This window comes from Physella acuta, unplaced genomic scaffold, assembly GCF_028476545.2.
Source record: "Physella acuta isolate Inbredline_101_S28 unplaced genomic scaffold, ASM2847654v3 ptg000991l, whole genome shotgun sequence".
In the NCBI taxonomy this organism is placed as follows: Eukaryota; Metazoa; Mollusca; class Gastropoda; family Physidae; genus Physella; species Physella acuta.
In genome coordinates this window covers 369,373-386,304 of record NW_026732508.1, presented here as the reverse complement: position 1 = coordinate 386,304, position 16,932 = coordinate 369,373, and the positions used below count along the sequence as shown (strand labels likewise).

Below are 16,932 nucleotides of genomic sequence, written 5' to 3'. Positions count from 1 at the left end.
TGTATGCTAAGCCACGTAGAAATTCAAGTCTACTTCTGTATGCTATCCTGCCCTCTTTCTGTAAATATTGGGTTTTTTTTTTTTTTTTTGTTGTTTGTTTTTTATGATTCACCAAGCAATATTGCCTCCATCTCGACGTCCACTATTCCTTGTTCTTCTTTTAGTTATTTGAGCAAACAAAAGACTCCAGAGCGATATTTTCGGACGATTACCTGCCACCTCCTGTGCCACCCCTCAACTGTGTTTTGGGTACTTTTAATCCCATTTAGATAATTGTAATGTATAAATGGTTTCTTTCATTCTTTTTGCAAAATATGGTGGTAAAGCCACCGGTTTATTTATCCTTTTTTATACTCCCGTCATCCCCATTGTTCACCTTATAAGGATAGCAACTAGCTTTGTCTCTTGGCGTTCCATCATGTTGCATGTGGGCGATGATGCCGGCGGCGTTTGACTTGGTTCTTTGTTGGTTGTCTCACCTAGTTTACATAGAAAGAGCTATAAAAGACAGTAGTTGTAATAGATTGAAATAATTGTGAGGTCAAGGGAACTCACTCTTCTGTATTAGTTATATTTATAATATTGTTATCTTGAGTGATGTCCCTGGTGCATTGTACTTCCGTCCTGGCCGGTTAACAATTAAAGCTGTTTACATACTCATGGCTTCTGTCTCCGTTGTATTCATAATCTACCTCAACTGGCGACGAAGGATAAACATCTACTAGAAAGAGCACCTACTTACGCAAAAAAGAGGTTTGCTAGAGCTTATTAGCTAATTATTTCTAGAATTATGGCGCTGTATGGCCAAATAAAAGAATTTGATGCGAATGATGAAATCATTCAAGATTACCTAGAGAGGTTAAGCTTTTACCTAGAAGCTAACAACGTGACGATAGAAGCCAAAAAGAGAGCTGTTTTGTTAACAGTCATAGGGCCTCAACAATTCAGGCTACTAAAGGACTTATGCGCACCAGCTAGTCTAAATACCAAGAGCTTTAATGAGCTGAGCAAATTGCTAACAGACCACCATGCGCCTACCCCATCAAAGTTTTTATGTAGAGCTAGATTTGACAGTAGGACTCGTCAACCAAACGAGTCAATATCAGAATATGTTGCTGCCTTACGTCATTTAAGTGAATTTTGTGAATTCGGAGACACGCTGTCTGACAGATTATGTGAAAAGTTTGTGACAGGTGTAAACAGCCCTGATATTCAAAGAAAGTTGCTGCTCGAGTCAGATCTAACTTTGGAAAAAGCAATACAACTTGCAATGTCATTCCAGCAGTCATCAGATGCGGCGAGATCTTTAGCACCTTCAGAGATCCATGCAGTAAACAGCAGGTTAGTCAATAAACATCAACCCCAACAGAGCATTCCAACTTATGCTAAACACCCTGCTCGTTCAAATCCTAGATCTAAATCTAGTAATAATTATCAAAAATGTCATCGATGCAAGGGTCCCCATGCATCTCATCGGTGCAAGTTCAAGTCTGCAACTTGTTATAAGTGCGGTAAGCAAGGTCACATTGCTAAGGCCTGCTTTGCAAAGTCTTCGTCTGTTGCTAAATCTAGCCAGTCAAGACAGTACCGCAACCAAAGGCAGCACTATGTTAACTCTCACCAAGACTACCTAACCCAACCAATGAACCACTCTACCTGTGAAAATGCTCAAACTGATTCGCAGCCGGATTTCAACCTGTTCTCTGTGAAATCAATAAGTCATGCTCCCATCAATGTACCAGTTTATATCAACGGTAAGAGCATCAGCTTCCAACTGGACACTGGAGCATCTCTAACAGTCATAACAAAGAAAGAGTTTGACGCTGTCACAGAAGGATCAGTGCCTCTACAGCCGTGTCACAAGTGTTTAACAACATACACTGGTGACAATGTTCCGGTAATAGGAGAGTGTATGGTTCATGTAAGTTATAATGGTCAAAGTGTTAAACTTCCTCTTCTTGTGGTTGAAGGAAATGGACCGCCATTACTAGGTAGGAACTGGTTAAGTGATCTTAAGTTAAATTGGGAGAGTATTTGTTCATTGAAGAATGTAAAAGAATCTAGTCTTACTTCACTAGATAAAGTTATATCTGAAAATAAATGTGTTTTTGGTAACTCTGGATTACTAAATGATAGAACAGTGAAGTTAAGCATTAAAGATACAAATCCAAGATACTGCAAAGCTAGAGTTCCACCTTATGCAATGAGGAATAAAATTGAAAATGAGCTAAGTAGATTGGAATCTAATGGCATTATAAAGAAGGTAGACTATTCCGATTGGGCGACACCCATTGTGCCAGTGTTAAAGAAGGATGGTTCTATAAGAATTTGTGGAGATTATAAAACTACACTGAATAAGCAAATAGAGCTAAATAGGTACCCTATTCCTAACATTGAGGAAATTTCTTTGAATTTGGCAGGAGGAGACAAATTCACTGAATTAGACTTTAGTCATGCTTACACTCAACTAGAACTGCATCCAGATTCAAAAGTCTATACGACAATAAACACACATAAAGGACTCTACCAATATGAAAGACTATGTTTTGGCATATCATCTAGCCCTGGAATTTTCCAAGCTGTCATGGACAGTATTTTTAAGGACATTCCAAATGTTTGTGTTTACTTTGACAATGTGTACATAACTGGTAAGAATGACACTGAACATCTTAAAACACTTGATAAAGTATTAAAAATTGTTGGTGAAAAAGGTTTAAAGATAAACAAAGATAAATGTCAATTCATGTTGACAGAAATTAGTTTTCTTGGTTATATATTGAGCAAACAAGGCATCAGACCTCAACCTGAGAAAACAAAAGCCATTAAAGAAGCACCCAAACCTGAAAATACCCAACAACTAAGAGCTTTTTTGGGCTTGATAAATTACTATGCAAAGTTCATAGGAAATCTGTCTGGTAAACTATCACCACTGTACAAGCTGCTACAGAAAAATGCAACTTGGCACTGGGGTAAACAACAAGAAGCTGCTTTTAATACAGCAAAAGAGGCTTTGTCTGCTGACACCTTACTAACTCACTATGACCCAGGGAAAAGACTTATATTAACATGTGATGCTTCACCAGATGGTGTAGGAGCAGTCTTGTCCCACATGGATGAGAAGGGTGACAGACCCATTGCTTTTGCCAGTAGATCTTTGAACCAGGCTGAGAAAAATTATTCTCAGTTAGATAGGGAAGGCTTAGGCATCATTTTTGGTGTTAAGAAATTTCATAAGTTTCTGTTTGGTAGGAAGTTCACCATCTTTACAGATCATAAACCATTGCTAGGTTTATTTGGAGAAAACAAAACCCTACCTGAGCATGCCTCTCCAAGGATTCAAAGATGGGCTATCACACTAACTGCATACAATTATGAATTGAAATACAAACCTGGATCTGAGAATAGTGCAGATAGTCTTAGTAGATTACCTTTAAAAAACCAAAGCCTGAGCTATGTACCAGAAGATGTATTTGTTCTCTTCACTATCATGGATAACTCCAATATAAATGTGAATGATATTAAAAGAGAAACACAAAAAGATGAGTGCTTAATAAAAGTATATGAATACTGTAAAAATGGTTGGCCTGAAGAGTCAGTGAATGAGGACTTAAAGCCATATAAAATAAGAAAAACAGAGTTAAGTCTAGAAGATGGATGTATACTATGGGGGTCAAGAGTAATTATCCCCAAAATGTTACAAAAAGAAGTTTTAAGAACTTTACATGATACTCATCTTGGTTCTTCCAAAATGAAGAGTCTAGCAAGATCATGGTTCTGGTGGCCACATATGGATGCTGATATTGAAAAATATGTAAAACTTTGTTCAAGCTGTGCACAACATTCAAATCAACCAGCTACAGCACCTTTGCAAAACTGGGACTGGCCAGTTGAACCATGGAAACGTATACATATAGATTTCGCAGGACCTTTCATGAACAAAATGTTCTTAATTGTTATTGATTCACATTCTAAATGGTTAGAAGTTAAAATCATGAACACAATCACTGCAAATGATACCATTATAGAACTTAAGGAAATATTTTCAACTCATGGATTACCAGATCAAATTGTTTCAGATAATGGGCCTAGTTTCACAGCTCATGAGTTTAAACTGTTTTGTGTGGCAAATGGTATTGAGCATATAACCACATCCCCCTATCATCCTGCTGGGAATGGTTTGGCTGAAAGAGCGGTAGGCATATTCAAAACCGCTATGGTAAAAATGAATACCGGTAACAAGTTTTCTCTTAGAGAAAGAGTAAACAGGTTCTTAACCAAATACCGCACAACTCCTCATATAACAACAGGTGTTGCACCATGTGAATTGCTATGTGGTAGGAAAATTAAAACTCATCTTGACCTACTACATCCAACTGTTCAAAGGTCTGTTTCCCAACATCAACATACACAAAAAGTAAATCATGACAAATCATCCATTGAAAGAGAATTTGCAGTTAATGATAATGTGTATCTGAGAAATTATGGGAGAAAGGAAAAATGGATACCAGGTCAAATTGTTCAATGTACAGGACCTGTGTCTTATAAAGTAAAAACAAATGATGGACTTATTGTCCGTAGACATGCAGACCAGTTGAAAATAACTTGTGCAGATAATAAGTGTGAATCTGTCAATCCCACCAAATCTGATCAGTTCACACCAACTCAGTTTGTTCTACAACCAAGTTCTGTTGATATGAGTGAACCAAGTTGTCTGGAGTCAGAAAATGTAAATTCTGGAGTTAATGATTTAAATACTAGACCTCCTGAGATAGAGAATCCAGATGGTCAGAATCTTGAGTCACCAAATCAGAAGCCACTGAGAAGGTCAAACAGGACAATCAAAGTCCCAAATAAGTTAGACCTATGATTCTAAAGGTCAAAAGGACTTTGACATTATTGTTTGTATTTTGATTATGTTGTAGCATATTGTGCATTGTTTGTAAGGATGTAATCTACCATAGTGTTCATGTTACAATATAATTGGTGATTTTAGGATACTATCAATTGTTCTATTGAGAGATGTGTTATTGTGTTCTAAGGGTAAAGGGATGTAATAGATTGAAATAATTGTGAGGTCAAGGGAACTCACTCTTCTGTATTAGTTATATTTATAATATTGTTATCTTGAGTGATGTCCCTGGTGCATTGTACTTCCGTCCTGGCCGGTTAACAATTAAAGCTGTTTACATACTCATGGCTTCTGTCTCCGTTGTATTCATAATCTACCTCAGTAGTGATCGCATTTTGCAATATCTGACTCGACCACGCCTCCAATTAAGTTACGTGTCAACTACTTATGCGCCATTAACTCCGATTTCAGCCAGCTTTTCTTTTTGGATTTGCTTCCATAGCCTTTGTCCAACAAAGAACAAACTACAAGGCAGATTTTGGAGTTGTTAAGCAGCCATGGTCTTTACCGACTCGACCACGCCGATCCTTATCTAGATCTACTATAATATTTGAGCGAGTACAGTATTTCACCTGTCAACACTCGCTGATCTATTTAATTGTTATTGTTAATTGACGAAGAGTCGACAGACGCTTATTTTGCATAATAGTTTGGAAAAGAAATCAGTTAACAGCTTTGAAACTAGTAGTATTAGAAATAGATCTAGATCTATACTTACTAAGTTACCGTTTACTTCACAAAAAGTGTGTGGTCGATGATTCGATGTAGTTTACCAGTTACTGGATTTCTTTTGACATCTAGAGATTAAATCTACAAAAGACAAAAAAAAATGACATTTCTGTCCCCTTCCCCCCCCCCCCCCCATCCACCCACCGAATAGATTTGACCACATCCACCCCCTACGTACCTTACCCAACTTGATTCCTATATATTTCTTATATTAAATGTTATAAAGCCTGATAGGCTTTGTGTTTATTGCTAAATGGGGGGTCGATAAAAGAGCCATAATTCTGTAGACAACTATAGTTAAATACTTTAACTCACATTTTCCCGGAACTTCTGACATGCGCACTATTTACATTTCCAAGATGGATGCACAAACAGTAACCAATGTAAACTACAAGATCTACGATTAGATCTAGCTATTGATTTTAGAACCTTATGAATATTTGTTACTCTCCTATCATATCATGGCAGAAGCAGATCCTGTAACATTGGTAGGTTTGATTTACTCCCATTGTTTACACTAACTAGGCGTCATCTTGTTGTTGTTCAAGTTATTGTTTTCATTTTCTCAGAATTTTCTGTTTCTCATTTTGACATTTTGGAAAAATTTTGCCATTTTTTGCCTGCCTCACGCCTAACAGTGGCTAACACTATTGTGACAATTCATAGGATATTTTTTTTAATGGAAATTTTAAAAAAATGGCATGAATAGTAGATTTAATATATCTACTACTAGGGATTTTGGTAAAAAAACACTAATCATAATATAATATAAAAATAAAAATTACATATTCTTGTAATGTAGAGCTCAACTAGAAGTCTATATGAAAACAAAACAAAAAAGATTTTCTGTCTAGCTCAAATAGTTTTTTTTTAGCGAATTTTTTTGTGAGGGGTGGAATCCCCTTGCTTTTGCATTGGCCAATTGTGACAAGTGATGGTATACCTGAATAAATTGAGCATAGTTATTTTACTTGCAGTTGTATTTTGTTCATATTTGCAGAGTTTAACTAGAATGATATATAGAACTTGTAAATGCTATTGAAATGAATAAAAATAATACAGAACTTATATTTTTGTGTTGGCTTCCTCCCATAACCCCAAAAAACTGTGTGCTGCGCAAATATGAAAATGTTTCTAAAGCCATATTTTATATAAATACAGCAAATGAAAGAACTACAAAGTTAGAAATCTAAAGTAAATGACTTGAACACTGTTATGTGCATATAATTGCCTCATTATTTTGGGCAGGTGAAGTAGAGTCCATCTTTAAGCCATTTTGTTATTAAACTGCTGCGCAAATATGAAAATGTTTCTAAAGCCATATTTTATATAAATACAGCAAATGAAAGAACTAAAAAGTTAGAAATCTAAAGTAAATGACTTGAACACTGTTATGTGCATATAATTGCCTCATTATTTTGGGCAGGTGAAGTAGAGTCCATATAAAAGCCATTTTGTAATAAAATTTGAAGTTATCAGATCAATGTTTTTATGTGTGAATTGTGTATGGATTCTGATTTTCAGCATATAACTATATCTAAGGGTAAGTAGAACTTGAATACTTAAAATTACAGTTAGCACAATGCTAGATAGCAACAGACAGGTAACCTAGATCTAGGTCTGACTCTTGTCAGTCTAGTCTGACAAAATTGGATTTTAGGAAAAACATATTCTGCAAAACTAGAACTAGAGCTGAAAAAATTAAAGATGGGTATGTAAATATATTTTGAAATAAAAAAATTTGTTTGCACATGCCATAAGAATGCTGTTATTAGTTGATCAAACTTAAAGGCCGGAAGATCGGGATGAAAAAATATAACAATGGTGGCAGCGTGACCTACATACAGTGACTACGTTCGGAGCAGTATAACTAATGTCGGAGTCAAAATATCCAAAAACAAATTTCATTTCCACATACTTTAGATATGTCTGATCAGTAATCTACTCTCACCTAGAATAATCTTTTAAAAAATCGTGATTCCAACGTATTTGAAACTAGCCTTCATACAGGGGGAAGACCAAAGCAGGGACAGCGTGCGATCAGATCTTTAAGCCATCAAAACAATGGGAAAACCATTCTACTTTTCATTTAACATTAGGAAATGACCTTTTAAACTTAATTAATTACCATAAATTAAAAACTTATTAGTATGCAAAACCAAATCTCGTGCGCCCGGTATCAGAAAGTAATGGGCGATTTCGGGTCATGTTTTTACCGCGATCTCGGCCGATACCGACTACTGTTCAATATTATCTAAAGCAGGGTGTAGTAAGTACTAAAACTTATGGTAATTATGGTAAAATTTGATTTTTTTGTATAAAAATCATTTAAATTAGGCCTATTATTCGGAATTAGGCGAACTTAGCTGACCATTACCTGTAATCCCCCCCCCCCCCCCCCCCAAGTGCAAGATCCAGTTTTTTGGTTTTTGTTTTGTTTTTTAGGGTCATTTTGTTTAGACCTAAATAATATGAATAAATTCAGGTTTCATATTTTCACAATTTTGGTATAGTATTGGCTAGTTACTGTAGTTAGTCTTGAATTGTGAGTTGAATTACCTCCCCTGACACACATTTTTTATGCCCACTTTGTTCGTTTTTTTTCTATTGTATTTTGGCACTGTTGTAAAAAAATGATAAAAAAACTATGTTCTTGATTAGGTTCACATTGTCAGCTAGAGAGTAGAGTTTGACAGTTTTTCATGTGCATTTTCCTGGACCCTTGTACAACAGTGTCGGATAAAGCCTTAAAGCCATGACCATAAATTGTTGTTCTAAGCAAGATTGTTGTACATACTTTACTCTGGACATTTCACAGGTAATAAGCAAATTTTTATTAACTTAAACTGAATAGTTGGTTATTCCATAGATTATTTTTCTATTTGTTCTCAAGTGTGTCCTTAAAAAATCTTATTTGCAATTGCAATTCTGCTAAGTTTTAAAATAATGAATTCTAACTGAAATATTTTTACTAAGGTTGTGAAATACAGTGGCATGAAATGAGTGAACTAACCCCAGTCAATAGTTAGCATTCAACTGTATTCTTCAGTAGCATTTCAAGTATTTTACAGATCCTTCACCTGCATAGTACAGAATGGTCTAGTGATGAAATTATATGCATCATTGATGAAATGACAAGTAAGTTCACATCTTCTTTAATGTCTTTAGCTGTTAACATGTTTAACACCCAAAGTTTACATAAAGCAATTTTTTTTCTGTAAACATTGTTATTTTAGTGGTTATTTTTTCAAGCTGCATTTGTTCTGAATGGAGTACAGATTTTAATTTGTGTTACATAAGAAATTCGCTAAAACACAATTCATATTATATTTCTTAATACAAGGAAATGAATTTATTCATTACTATTTAACCTCAGGTACACCTGAAGATTGGTCAGTTGAAAATATTGCTGGCTTACTGCTTGCATGTGGGGAATGTATTGCCATTAAAATGTTGGCCAGCAAAGCAATTAATGGCAGATATGTTGAACTGGCTAGCATTATTACTTCCCTTTGTCTTGTAAGTACCAGTTACATTTCTTTTTAAAACACTGAGTTTTTTTTTTCCATGATTAGTTCAATAGTTCAAGAAATTTTAAGTACAATAGTAATTTCTGGTGTTTCTTGACTAGGTTTGTGTGAAACACAATTACAACTTGACTCAAGTCATGACAATGTTGGACTTATTATAAGTGTGATAGAAAACCCAAGAGACAAACTTGTACTGCTCAACAGGATCCTTGATACATTTAAGGAGCTTGTGTTGGACACACCTGGGTTCACTGATTCAGGTTGGAAAATTATTATTTTTTATGTTTTCAAATTTCATTTGTTGGACTTAGATCTTTTATAGGACTTAGGGCTTTTATGCTAATGATATGATAAATTTGATTTTGTTTTGTTCCCACAAGCACAGGTTTCTTTCATACTGATAAACATATAATGCAAAAAAATTAGGTCTGTTAAGTCCATATAACCTAACTACTAGTAATTACATTTACTATAGCAAGGTTGGGTATGTTTATAAGAAAACTTACCCATCATTCTGATTGTGAAAATCTTGTTACTGCAGTAAATTACAATTTATGAGTTTACCACAATAATTGCTATTCTACATGAGTAGTTCAGGTTAATGTTCTTCATTTACTGTGCTAAGTGAAAAACTCACATCTCCTCAATCAGTTTTCTGAAAAATTATACATTCAAGTAATGTGTATTAAAGTTGTATAGTTTTCAGTGGAAAAAGTAAGCACTGTATTTAAGACTGAAGTTACATTTAAACTAGTCCAAATAATAACCCTATTTGGAATTTTTGTTTTTGAATATTTTAAAACAAGAAATTTAAAATTAATTGAATGGTCACTGATACAATCAAGCCTTCATTTTATTTTGTTTATTCTTTTCATTTTTAATTTATTAAATTGTTCCACCCCCCTCCCCCCACCTTCTTTCCTTCCTTCCCTCCCTGGAATGTTTTTTCAGATGATGCCAGTGACAATGAATTTTCCTTCCATGTGTCTGCATTGACAGAATTTGGAATTTGCAAAGTAAATGGCCCAGCTTGCTTATAAACGTGTCATACCTCATTAACAATCTTGGTAACTCATTATTTGTTTTTCTTTTTGAATAGTAAAAAGTTCATATTAAAAAATCCAATTTTTAAAAGAGCATTCATCTTCTGCCTTCTTAATATTTAGTGTTGGAAGAGATTCCCGGAAGGGATCCCCTCCAACACACTTAAGTATATGTGTCAACTTGTTATGCGCCAACCAAAAAATCTCGAGTTAGAACCCTGGGCAGATGAGGCTCATTAGCCGGGAACAGCCACTCTTCTAAGAGAGACAACTCCAAAATCAAACAACTGCTGCCTTGTAGTTTGTTCTTGGTTAAAAAAAAAGGCTATGGAAGCAAATCCAAAAAGAAAAGCAGGTTGAAATCGGAGTCAATGGCCTCAATGGCGCATAACCAGTTGACACGTATCACTAAAATTAAGAACGAAGAAAAAAAACTGCACGAAGAGGACACAGGCACTCTGGATACCGGACTCACCTCCTCAAAATTACAGTGTGTCTTGTACATCATGATCAGTGTCTCTTCCTGGTGACACACGACAAGAAACCACAAGGTAACCACTCCAAACACACCTTAGCCACTCCAAACAAGCCTTAGTCACACCAATCACACCTTAGCCACACCAATCACACCTTAGCCACACCAATCACACCTTAGCCACACCAAACAAGCCTTAGTCACACCAATCACACCTTAGCCACACCAATCACACCTTAGCCACACCAATCACACCTTAGCCACACCAATCACACCTTAGCCACACCAATCACACCTTAGCCACACCAATCACACCTTAGCCACACCAATCACACCTTAGCCACACCAATCACACCTTAGCCACACCAATTACAACTTAGCCACACCAATCACACCTTAGCCACACCAATCACACCTTAGCCACACCAATCACACCTTAGCCACACCAATCACAACTTAGCCACACCAATCACACCTTAGCCACACTAATCACACCTTAGCCACACCAATCACACCTTAGCCACACCAATCACACCTTAGCCACACCAATCACACCTTAGCCACACCAATCACAACTTAGCCACACCAATCACACCTTAGCCACACCAATCACACCTTAGCCACACCTAACTCAACTTAGCCACACCAATTACAACTTAGCCACACCAATCACAACTTAGCCACACCAAACTCAACTTAGCCACACCAAACACAACTTAGCCACATCAAACACACCAATCACAACTTAGCCACACCAATCACAACTTAGCCACACCAATTACAACTTAGCCACACCAAACACAACTTAGCCACACCAAACACAACTTAGCCACATCAAACACACCAATCACAACTTAGCCACACCAATCACATCTTAGCCACACCAATCACAACTTAGCCACACCAATTAAAACTTAGCCACATCAAACACACCAATCACAACTTAGCCACACCAATCGCAACTTAGCCACACCAATCACAACTTAGCCACACCAATCACAACTTAGCCACACCAATCGCAACTTAGCCACACCAATCACAACTTAGCCACACCAATCACAACTTAGCCACACCAATCACACCTTAGCCACACCTAACTCAACTTAGCCACACCAAACACAACTTAACCACATCAAACACACCAATCACAACTTAGCCACACCAATCACAACTTAGCCACACCAATTACAACTTAGCCACACCAAACACAACTTAGCCACACCAAACACAACTTAGCCACATCAAACACACCAATCACAACTTAGCCACACCAATCACAACTTAGCCACACCAATCACAACTTAGCCACACCAATTAAAACTTAGCCACATCAAACACACCAATCACAACTTAGCCACACCAATCACAACTTAGCCACACCAATTACAACTTAGCCACATCAAACACACCAATCACAACTTAGCCACACCAATCGCAACTTAGCCACACCAATCACAACTTAGCCACACCAATCGCAACTTAGCCACACCAATCACAACTTAGCCACACCAATTACAACTTAGCCACATCAAACACACCAATCACAACTTAGCCACACCAATCGCAACTTAGCCACATCAATCACAACTTAGCCACACCAATCGCAACTTAGCCACACCAATCACAACTTAGCCACACCAATTACAACTTAGCCACATCAAACACACCAATCACAACTTAGCCACACCAATCACAACTTAGCCACACCAATCACAACTTAGCCACACCAATCACAACTTAGCCACACCAAACACACCTTAGCTACACCTAACACAACTTAGCCACACCAATCACAACTTAGCCACACCAATCACAACTTAGCCACACCAATCACAACTTAGCCACACCAAACACACCTTAGCTACACCTAACACAACTTAGCCACACCAAACACAACTTAGCCACATCAAACACACCAATCACAACTTAGCCACACCAATCACAACTTAGCCACACCAATTACAACTTAGCCACACCAATCACAACTTAGCCACACCAAATATAACTTAGCCACACCAAACAAAGACTATTTAGCCACACCAAACAAAGACTACTTAACCACACCAAACACATTTTAGCCACACCAAACACAACTTAGCCACACCAAACACAACTTAGCCACACCAAACAAAGACTACTTAACCACACCAAACACATTTTAGCCACACCAAACACAACTTAGCCACACCAAACACATTTTAGCCACACCAAACACAACTTAGCCACACCAAACACACCTTAGCCACACCAAACACAACTTAGCCACACCAAACACAACTTAGCCATACCAAACAAAGACTACTTAACCACATCAAACACTGCCTGGAGTATTCTCAATGAAATCCCAAATTTTCTTGGCGATTTAATGAAAACCAAAAACTTATAGGATTAGTACGCCATATGGGACCTGTTCGCCCCCCCCCCCCTCTCTCCAACACACACTGAATAACAAGGTATGTACAATAAAGAGGGGACTGTGAGCATATTTGGAACTATTTCTACAGTAGAAAAAAACTGGATTTCCTTTTTTCTTTTTAACATTATTAACATAAAACAAAATTCCAAAGTAAAAGTTTTAGTTTTTTTAAGGGAACAGGGCCCATGTGTACCTTGGGCCCATGTGCCTTGCTGTTGCTAGCTTTATGGTAGCTACGCCACTGATGCCAAGCTGGACTTTTCAAATATTTCCGCTCAATAACGAAACGCGACAGGTCCTCTCTCAATAGGGCTTCCAACCAAAGTTTTCAAATTTGAACAAGCTAGAACTGAGATGGGCGGGATCTTATCTATCTATATATATATATAATTCTCTTCTGGGATCAGTTAGAAAACAAGCTGCAAGCGCGCCTTTGCAGTCCCCTCTCTTCCTCTCTATCACTATCACTACCACCCCCACCCCACCCCCACATGATCTGGTGAGCGGTGTTCACTCTGTTTACATTTTACAATCATAGAGACGGGTTTGGTGACGGCTATTAGGGGCAGATAATTGAGTTTGAAACGATTTTAAACTTAGAGGAGGTAACTAAGAGGAGGCTGCTTTCACGTGGGGGGGGGGGGGGGGGGGGGGTTAGTGTTTTTAAGCAAATATTTTCAATGGCAGCATTGGTACTGTCGAATTCACAAATTATAAATTACTGAAAAGTAGAAGAAAAAAAACAAGTAAATAGCGGCGTATGATACGCAGCGGGTCGGCTCGTATATATAATTCTCTTCTGGGATCAGTTAGAAAACAAGCTGCAAGCGCCTCCTTACAGTCCCTTCTTTTTCTTCTCTATCACTATCACTACCACCCCCCACCCCACCCCCACATGATCTGGTGAGCGGTGTTCACTCTGTTTACATTTTACAATCACAGAGACGGGTTTGGTGACGGCTATTAGGGGCAGATAATTTAGTTTGAAACGATTTTAAACTTAGAGGAGGTAACTAAGAGGAGGCTGCTTTCACGAGGGGGGGGGTAGTGTTTTTAAGCAAATATTTTCAATGGCAGCATTGGTACTGTCGAATTCACAAATTATAAATTACTGAAAAGTAGAAAAAAAAAACAACTAAATAGCGGCGTATGATACGCAGCGGGTCGGCTCGTGAATTCTTAAAGGAAATCGGAGACTTGGATTACGTTATTAAAACAGGGGACAGTACTAAGGTGGTTCATGTAAATCGGATGTGCTGTACCACAACAGACAAAAACCAGACAACAAGGTTCACCCGATGTTAGCGGCAGTGTCAGGAGTGGTGGAGGCAGATGAAGAAAACCAAGAATCACTAACAGACGAGGAGGACTTCGAACCGGGTATCCCATTAGACACAATAAAAGCACCGGACATTATGAAAGCAACTAAGCTAAGTGATATCAAATAGGAGACACCATGACAAAAAGTCAGCGGGAGGACCTAAACAGAATTATCCAAGATTACACTGCTGTTATAAGCAGCCAACAAGGAAAAAACGAAGTTACTAGATCATAAAATGTAACTATTACCAGAGCGATAAGAATGAAACTCTGCTAAATACCACACCTGTGATGTTGACGTCCTGTGGTGGTGACGTCCTGTGGTGGTGACATCCTGTGATGGTGACGTCCTGTGATGGTGACGTCCTGTGATGGTGACGTCCTGTGGTGGGGACGTCCTGTGGTGGTGACGTCCTGTGATGGCAAAGTCCTGTGATGGTGACGTCCTGTTATGGTGACGTCCTGTGGTGGTGACGTCCTGTGATGGTGACGTCCTGTTGTGGTGACGTCCTGTGATGGTGACGTCCTTGTTACGTCCGGGTTTGGTTCAACTCCGGAAACGATTCGTGGTTATCTTCAATACTTTTATTTTTACTTAGTTCTTCACATAACAGAGTAGCCCTCGCCCTAACCGCTACCAACTAACCCCTCACAATCATTCAATCCAACTTTTATACCGCATTCGACCTTGGGATAGAAATACATAAACACACCGGGGTTAACTATACTCTAAGCTAAACTCAACTTACACACGCACTCTCGAAATCCAATGTACATTTTCTAATGAAAAATATGTGTTTGTGATATGGGTAGATCTTTTATCCCGTACTATCCTGTACGCTACATATAATTAAAAATCATATAGTACTAGTAGCATCATTTTAATTGCGTTTATTTGTGCGGGGTTTTTTTTTTCGTTTCACAAGAAATGTGATTCTTAAATCGTATATTTTTAGTTATCTCCCTTGAGTAAGTTTTTAATGGCTTTGGGAAAATGAGTAGTGACCCATCCTAAATTCGGTACTATTGATGTACATTGGTGCTTTGCTGTCCCTTTCAAGTTTCTTTCTGAGCCGACCAGATCCCACCTTCTCTTTTAGCCTCGCAAGTATCGAGTAGATCAATGTATCGTTTATGAACTACTTCCTAACTGTACGTTCACCACTTCAGCACATTTTGTCAGACACTAGACCGCTTTAGCCAGCAGATATTAATTTACTTGCATAGTATTAGGTGCATAATTCACAAAACAAAGAGGTTAGATTATTTTTTATATTATTTAGAAAAGGTTAGGCCTATTCATTATTAAATAAATTAATTGAAAATTATTTATAGTCAATTACTCTGAAAAAATGTCGTCATTTAGAAGTGTGTGGGGGGGGGGGGGGTCTGGCGTTTTGTAGATCGTTAAAAAAGCTTGGAAGAAGGTTATCCGACGCGTGAGCTGACCACATGCAGTTGTACATGCGAAAAACATGTTTGTGTCTTTTATGCATTACTACACCATTCTTCCGATCGCCAAGAAAATGTGGGAAGCTGTCGAGTACAAAGGTTTCTGTCATAGGCCTAACTTTTGTTTACATATTGGAGTAGCGGCGCCACACTGATATATGTGATTTAGCCCCCCCCCCCCCCCGAGATCATCCGTGGCTATCTTATTGTGTGTCCTGCACAGGGGGATAGAGGTACTACCTGAATCCACCGGCGGCAGTGTCATCCCGAGCGAATCACACATGAGTAGTCTGTCCCCTACAGTCGTTTTAAAGTGCACACTACACTAGGAAAACGTCTCGCTACTACACTCAATGACTGAATCTAACCAGGATTTGCAGCAATCACCCGTTCAATAATGTAACTGGTGCTCCCAAGAGCCCCGCGACTCCCCTGACACCTGGGCCGTAGCATGTTCTGGGTTGTCTCGTAGGTAGTGTGGATATATATATATATATATATATATGTATATATATATATATATATATATATATATATATATATATATATATATATATATATATATATATATATATATATATATATCTATATATATAATTCTCTTCTTCGAGCCGTTAGAAAACAAGCTGCAAACGCTCTCCCTACCTCCCCACCCCTACATGGTTTTAGTGAGCTGTGTTCACTCTAAATGTTTACAAGCAGAGCCAACGATTTTAAACGTAGGGGGGGGGGGGGAGGGGGGGGAGGGAAGGAAGGGGGGGGGGTTATGGTCCTTAACGAGCTACTTATAGTGTTTTAAAGAAATATTTTCAGTGTCAGCGTTGGTACTGTCGAATTCACAAATTATGAATTATTGAAAATTAGAAACAACTAAATAGCGGCGTATGTTATGCCGCGGGCCGGCTCGTGTTATTAATTAAAGTGGTTGAATAAACTTTTTTATATAAAGAGCGAACGAATACAATAGAAGTGATTATTGAGTAAAATGCCAATGAAATGAAGTCTTACACGTCTGCTAGTATATATATAATTCTCCTCTTCGAGCCGTTAGAAAACAA

The 16,932-nt window shown here is 37.9% G+C and overlaps 1 protein-coding gene across 3 annotated transcripts; it reads left to right on the top strand.

Annotated features, from left to right (window-relative positions):
* The first annotated feature begins 5,831 nt into the window (after window positions 1-5,831).
* LOC131954345 (uncharacterized) lies at window positions 5,832-10,229 on the top strand. Of its 3 annotated transcripts, XR_009388761.1 has the most exons (6): window positions 5,834-6,126; window positions 8,300-8,456; window positions 8,615-8,776; window positions 9,015-9,157; window positions 9,270-9,428; window positions 10,120-10,229. XR_009388761.1 is itself a non-coding variant. In XM_059317954.1 (5 exons), the coding sequence occupies exons 2-5, from the start codon at window positions 8,394-8,396 to the stop codon at window positions 10,206-10,208; spliced, it is 378 nt and encodes a 125-aa protein (XP_059173937.1). In that variant the 5' UTR covers window positions 5,832-6,126; window positions 8,300-8,393; the 3' UTR covers window positions 10,209-10,229. The 3 variants fall into 3 exon arrangements, 1 of the variants encoding a protein (XP_059173937.1); XM_059317954.1 differs by lacking the exon at window positions 9,015-9,157 and having other exon boundaries at window positions 5,832-6,126; window positions 8,710-8,776; XR_009388760.1 differs by lacking the exons at window positions 8,300-8,456; window positions 8,615-8,776; window positions 9,015-9,157 and having other exon boundaries at window positions 5,841-6,126.
* Window positions 10,230-16,932: the final 6,703 nt, after the last annotated feature.

Bases quoted from the DNA above. Each gene is read 5' to 3' on its own strand.
- LOC131954345 (XM_059317954.1), top strand. From the start codon at position 8,394: ATGACCATAAATTGTTGTTCTAAGCAAGATTGTTGTACATACTTTACT. The intron at 8,777-9,269 runs GTAAGTTCACAT...TTTCTTGACTAG, and splicing joins CATCATTGATGAAATGACAA to GTTTGTGTGAAACACAATTA. The intron at 9,429-10,119 runs GTTGGAAAATTA...ATGTTTTTTCAG, and splicing joins ACCTGGGTTCACTGATTCAG to ATGATGCCAGTGACAATGAA.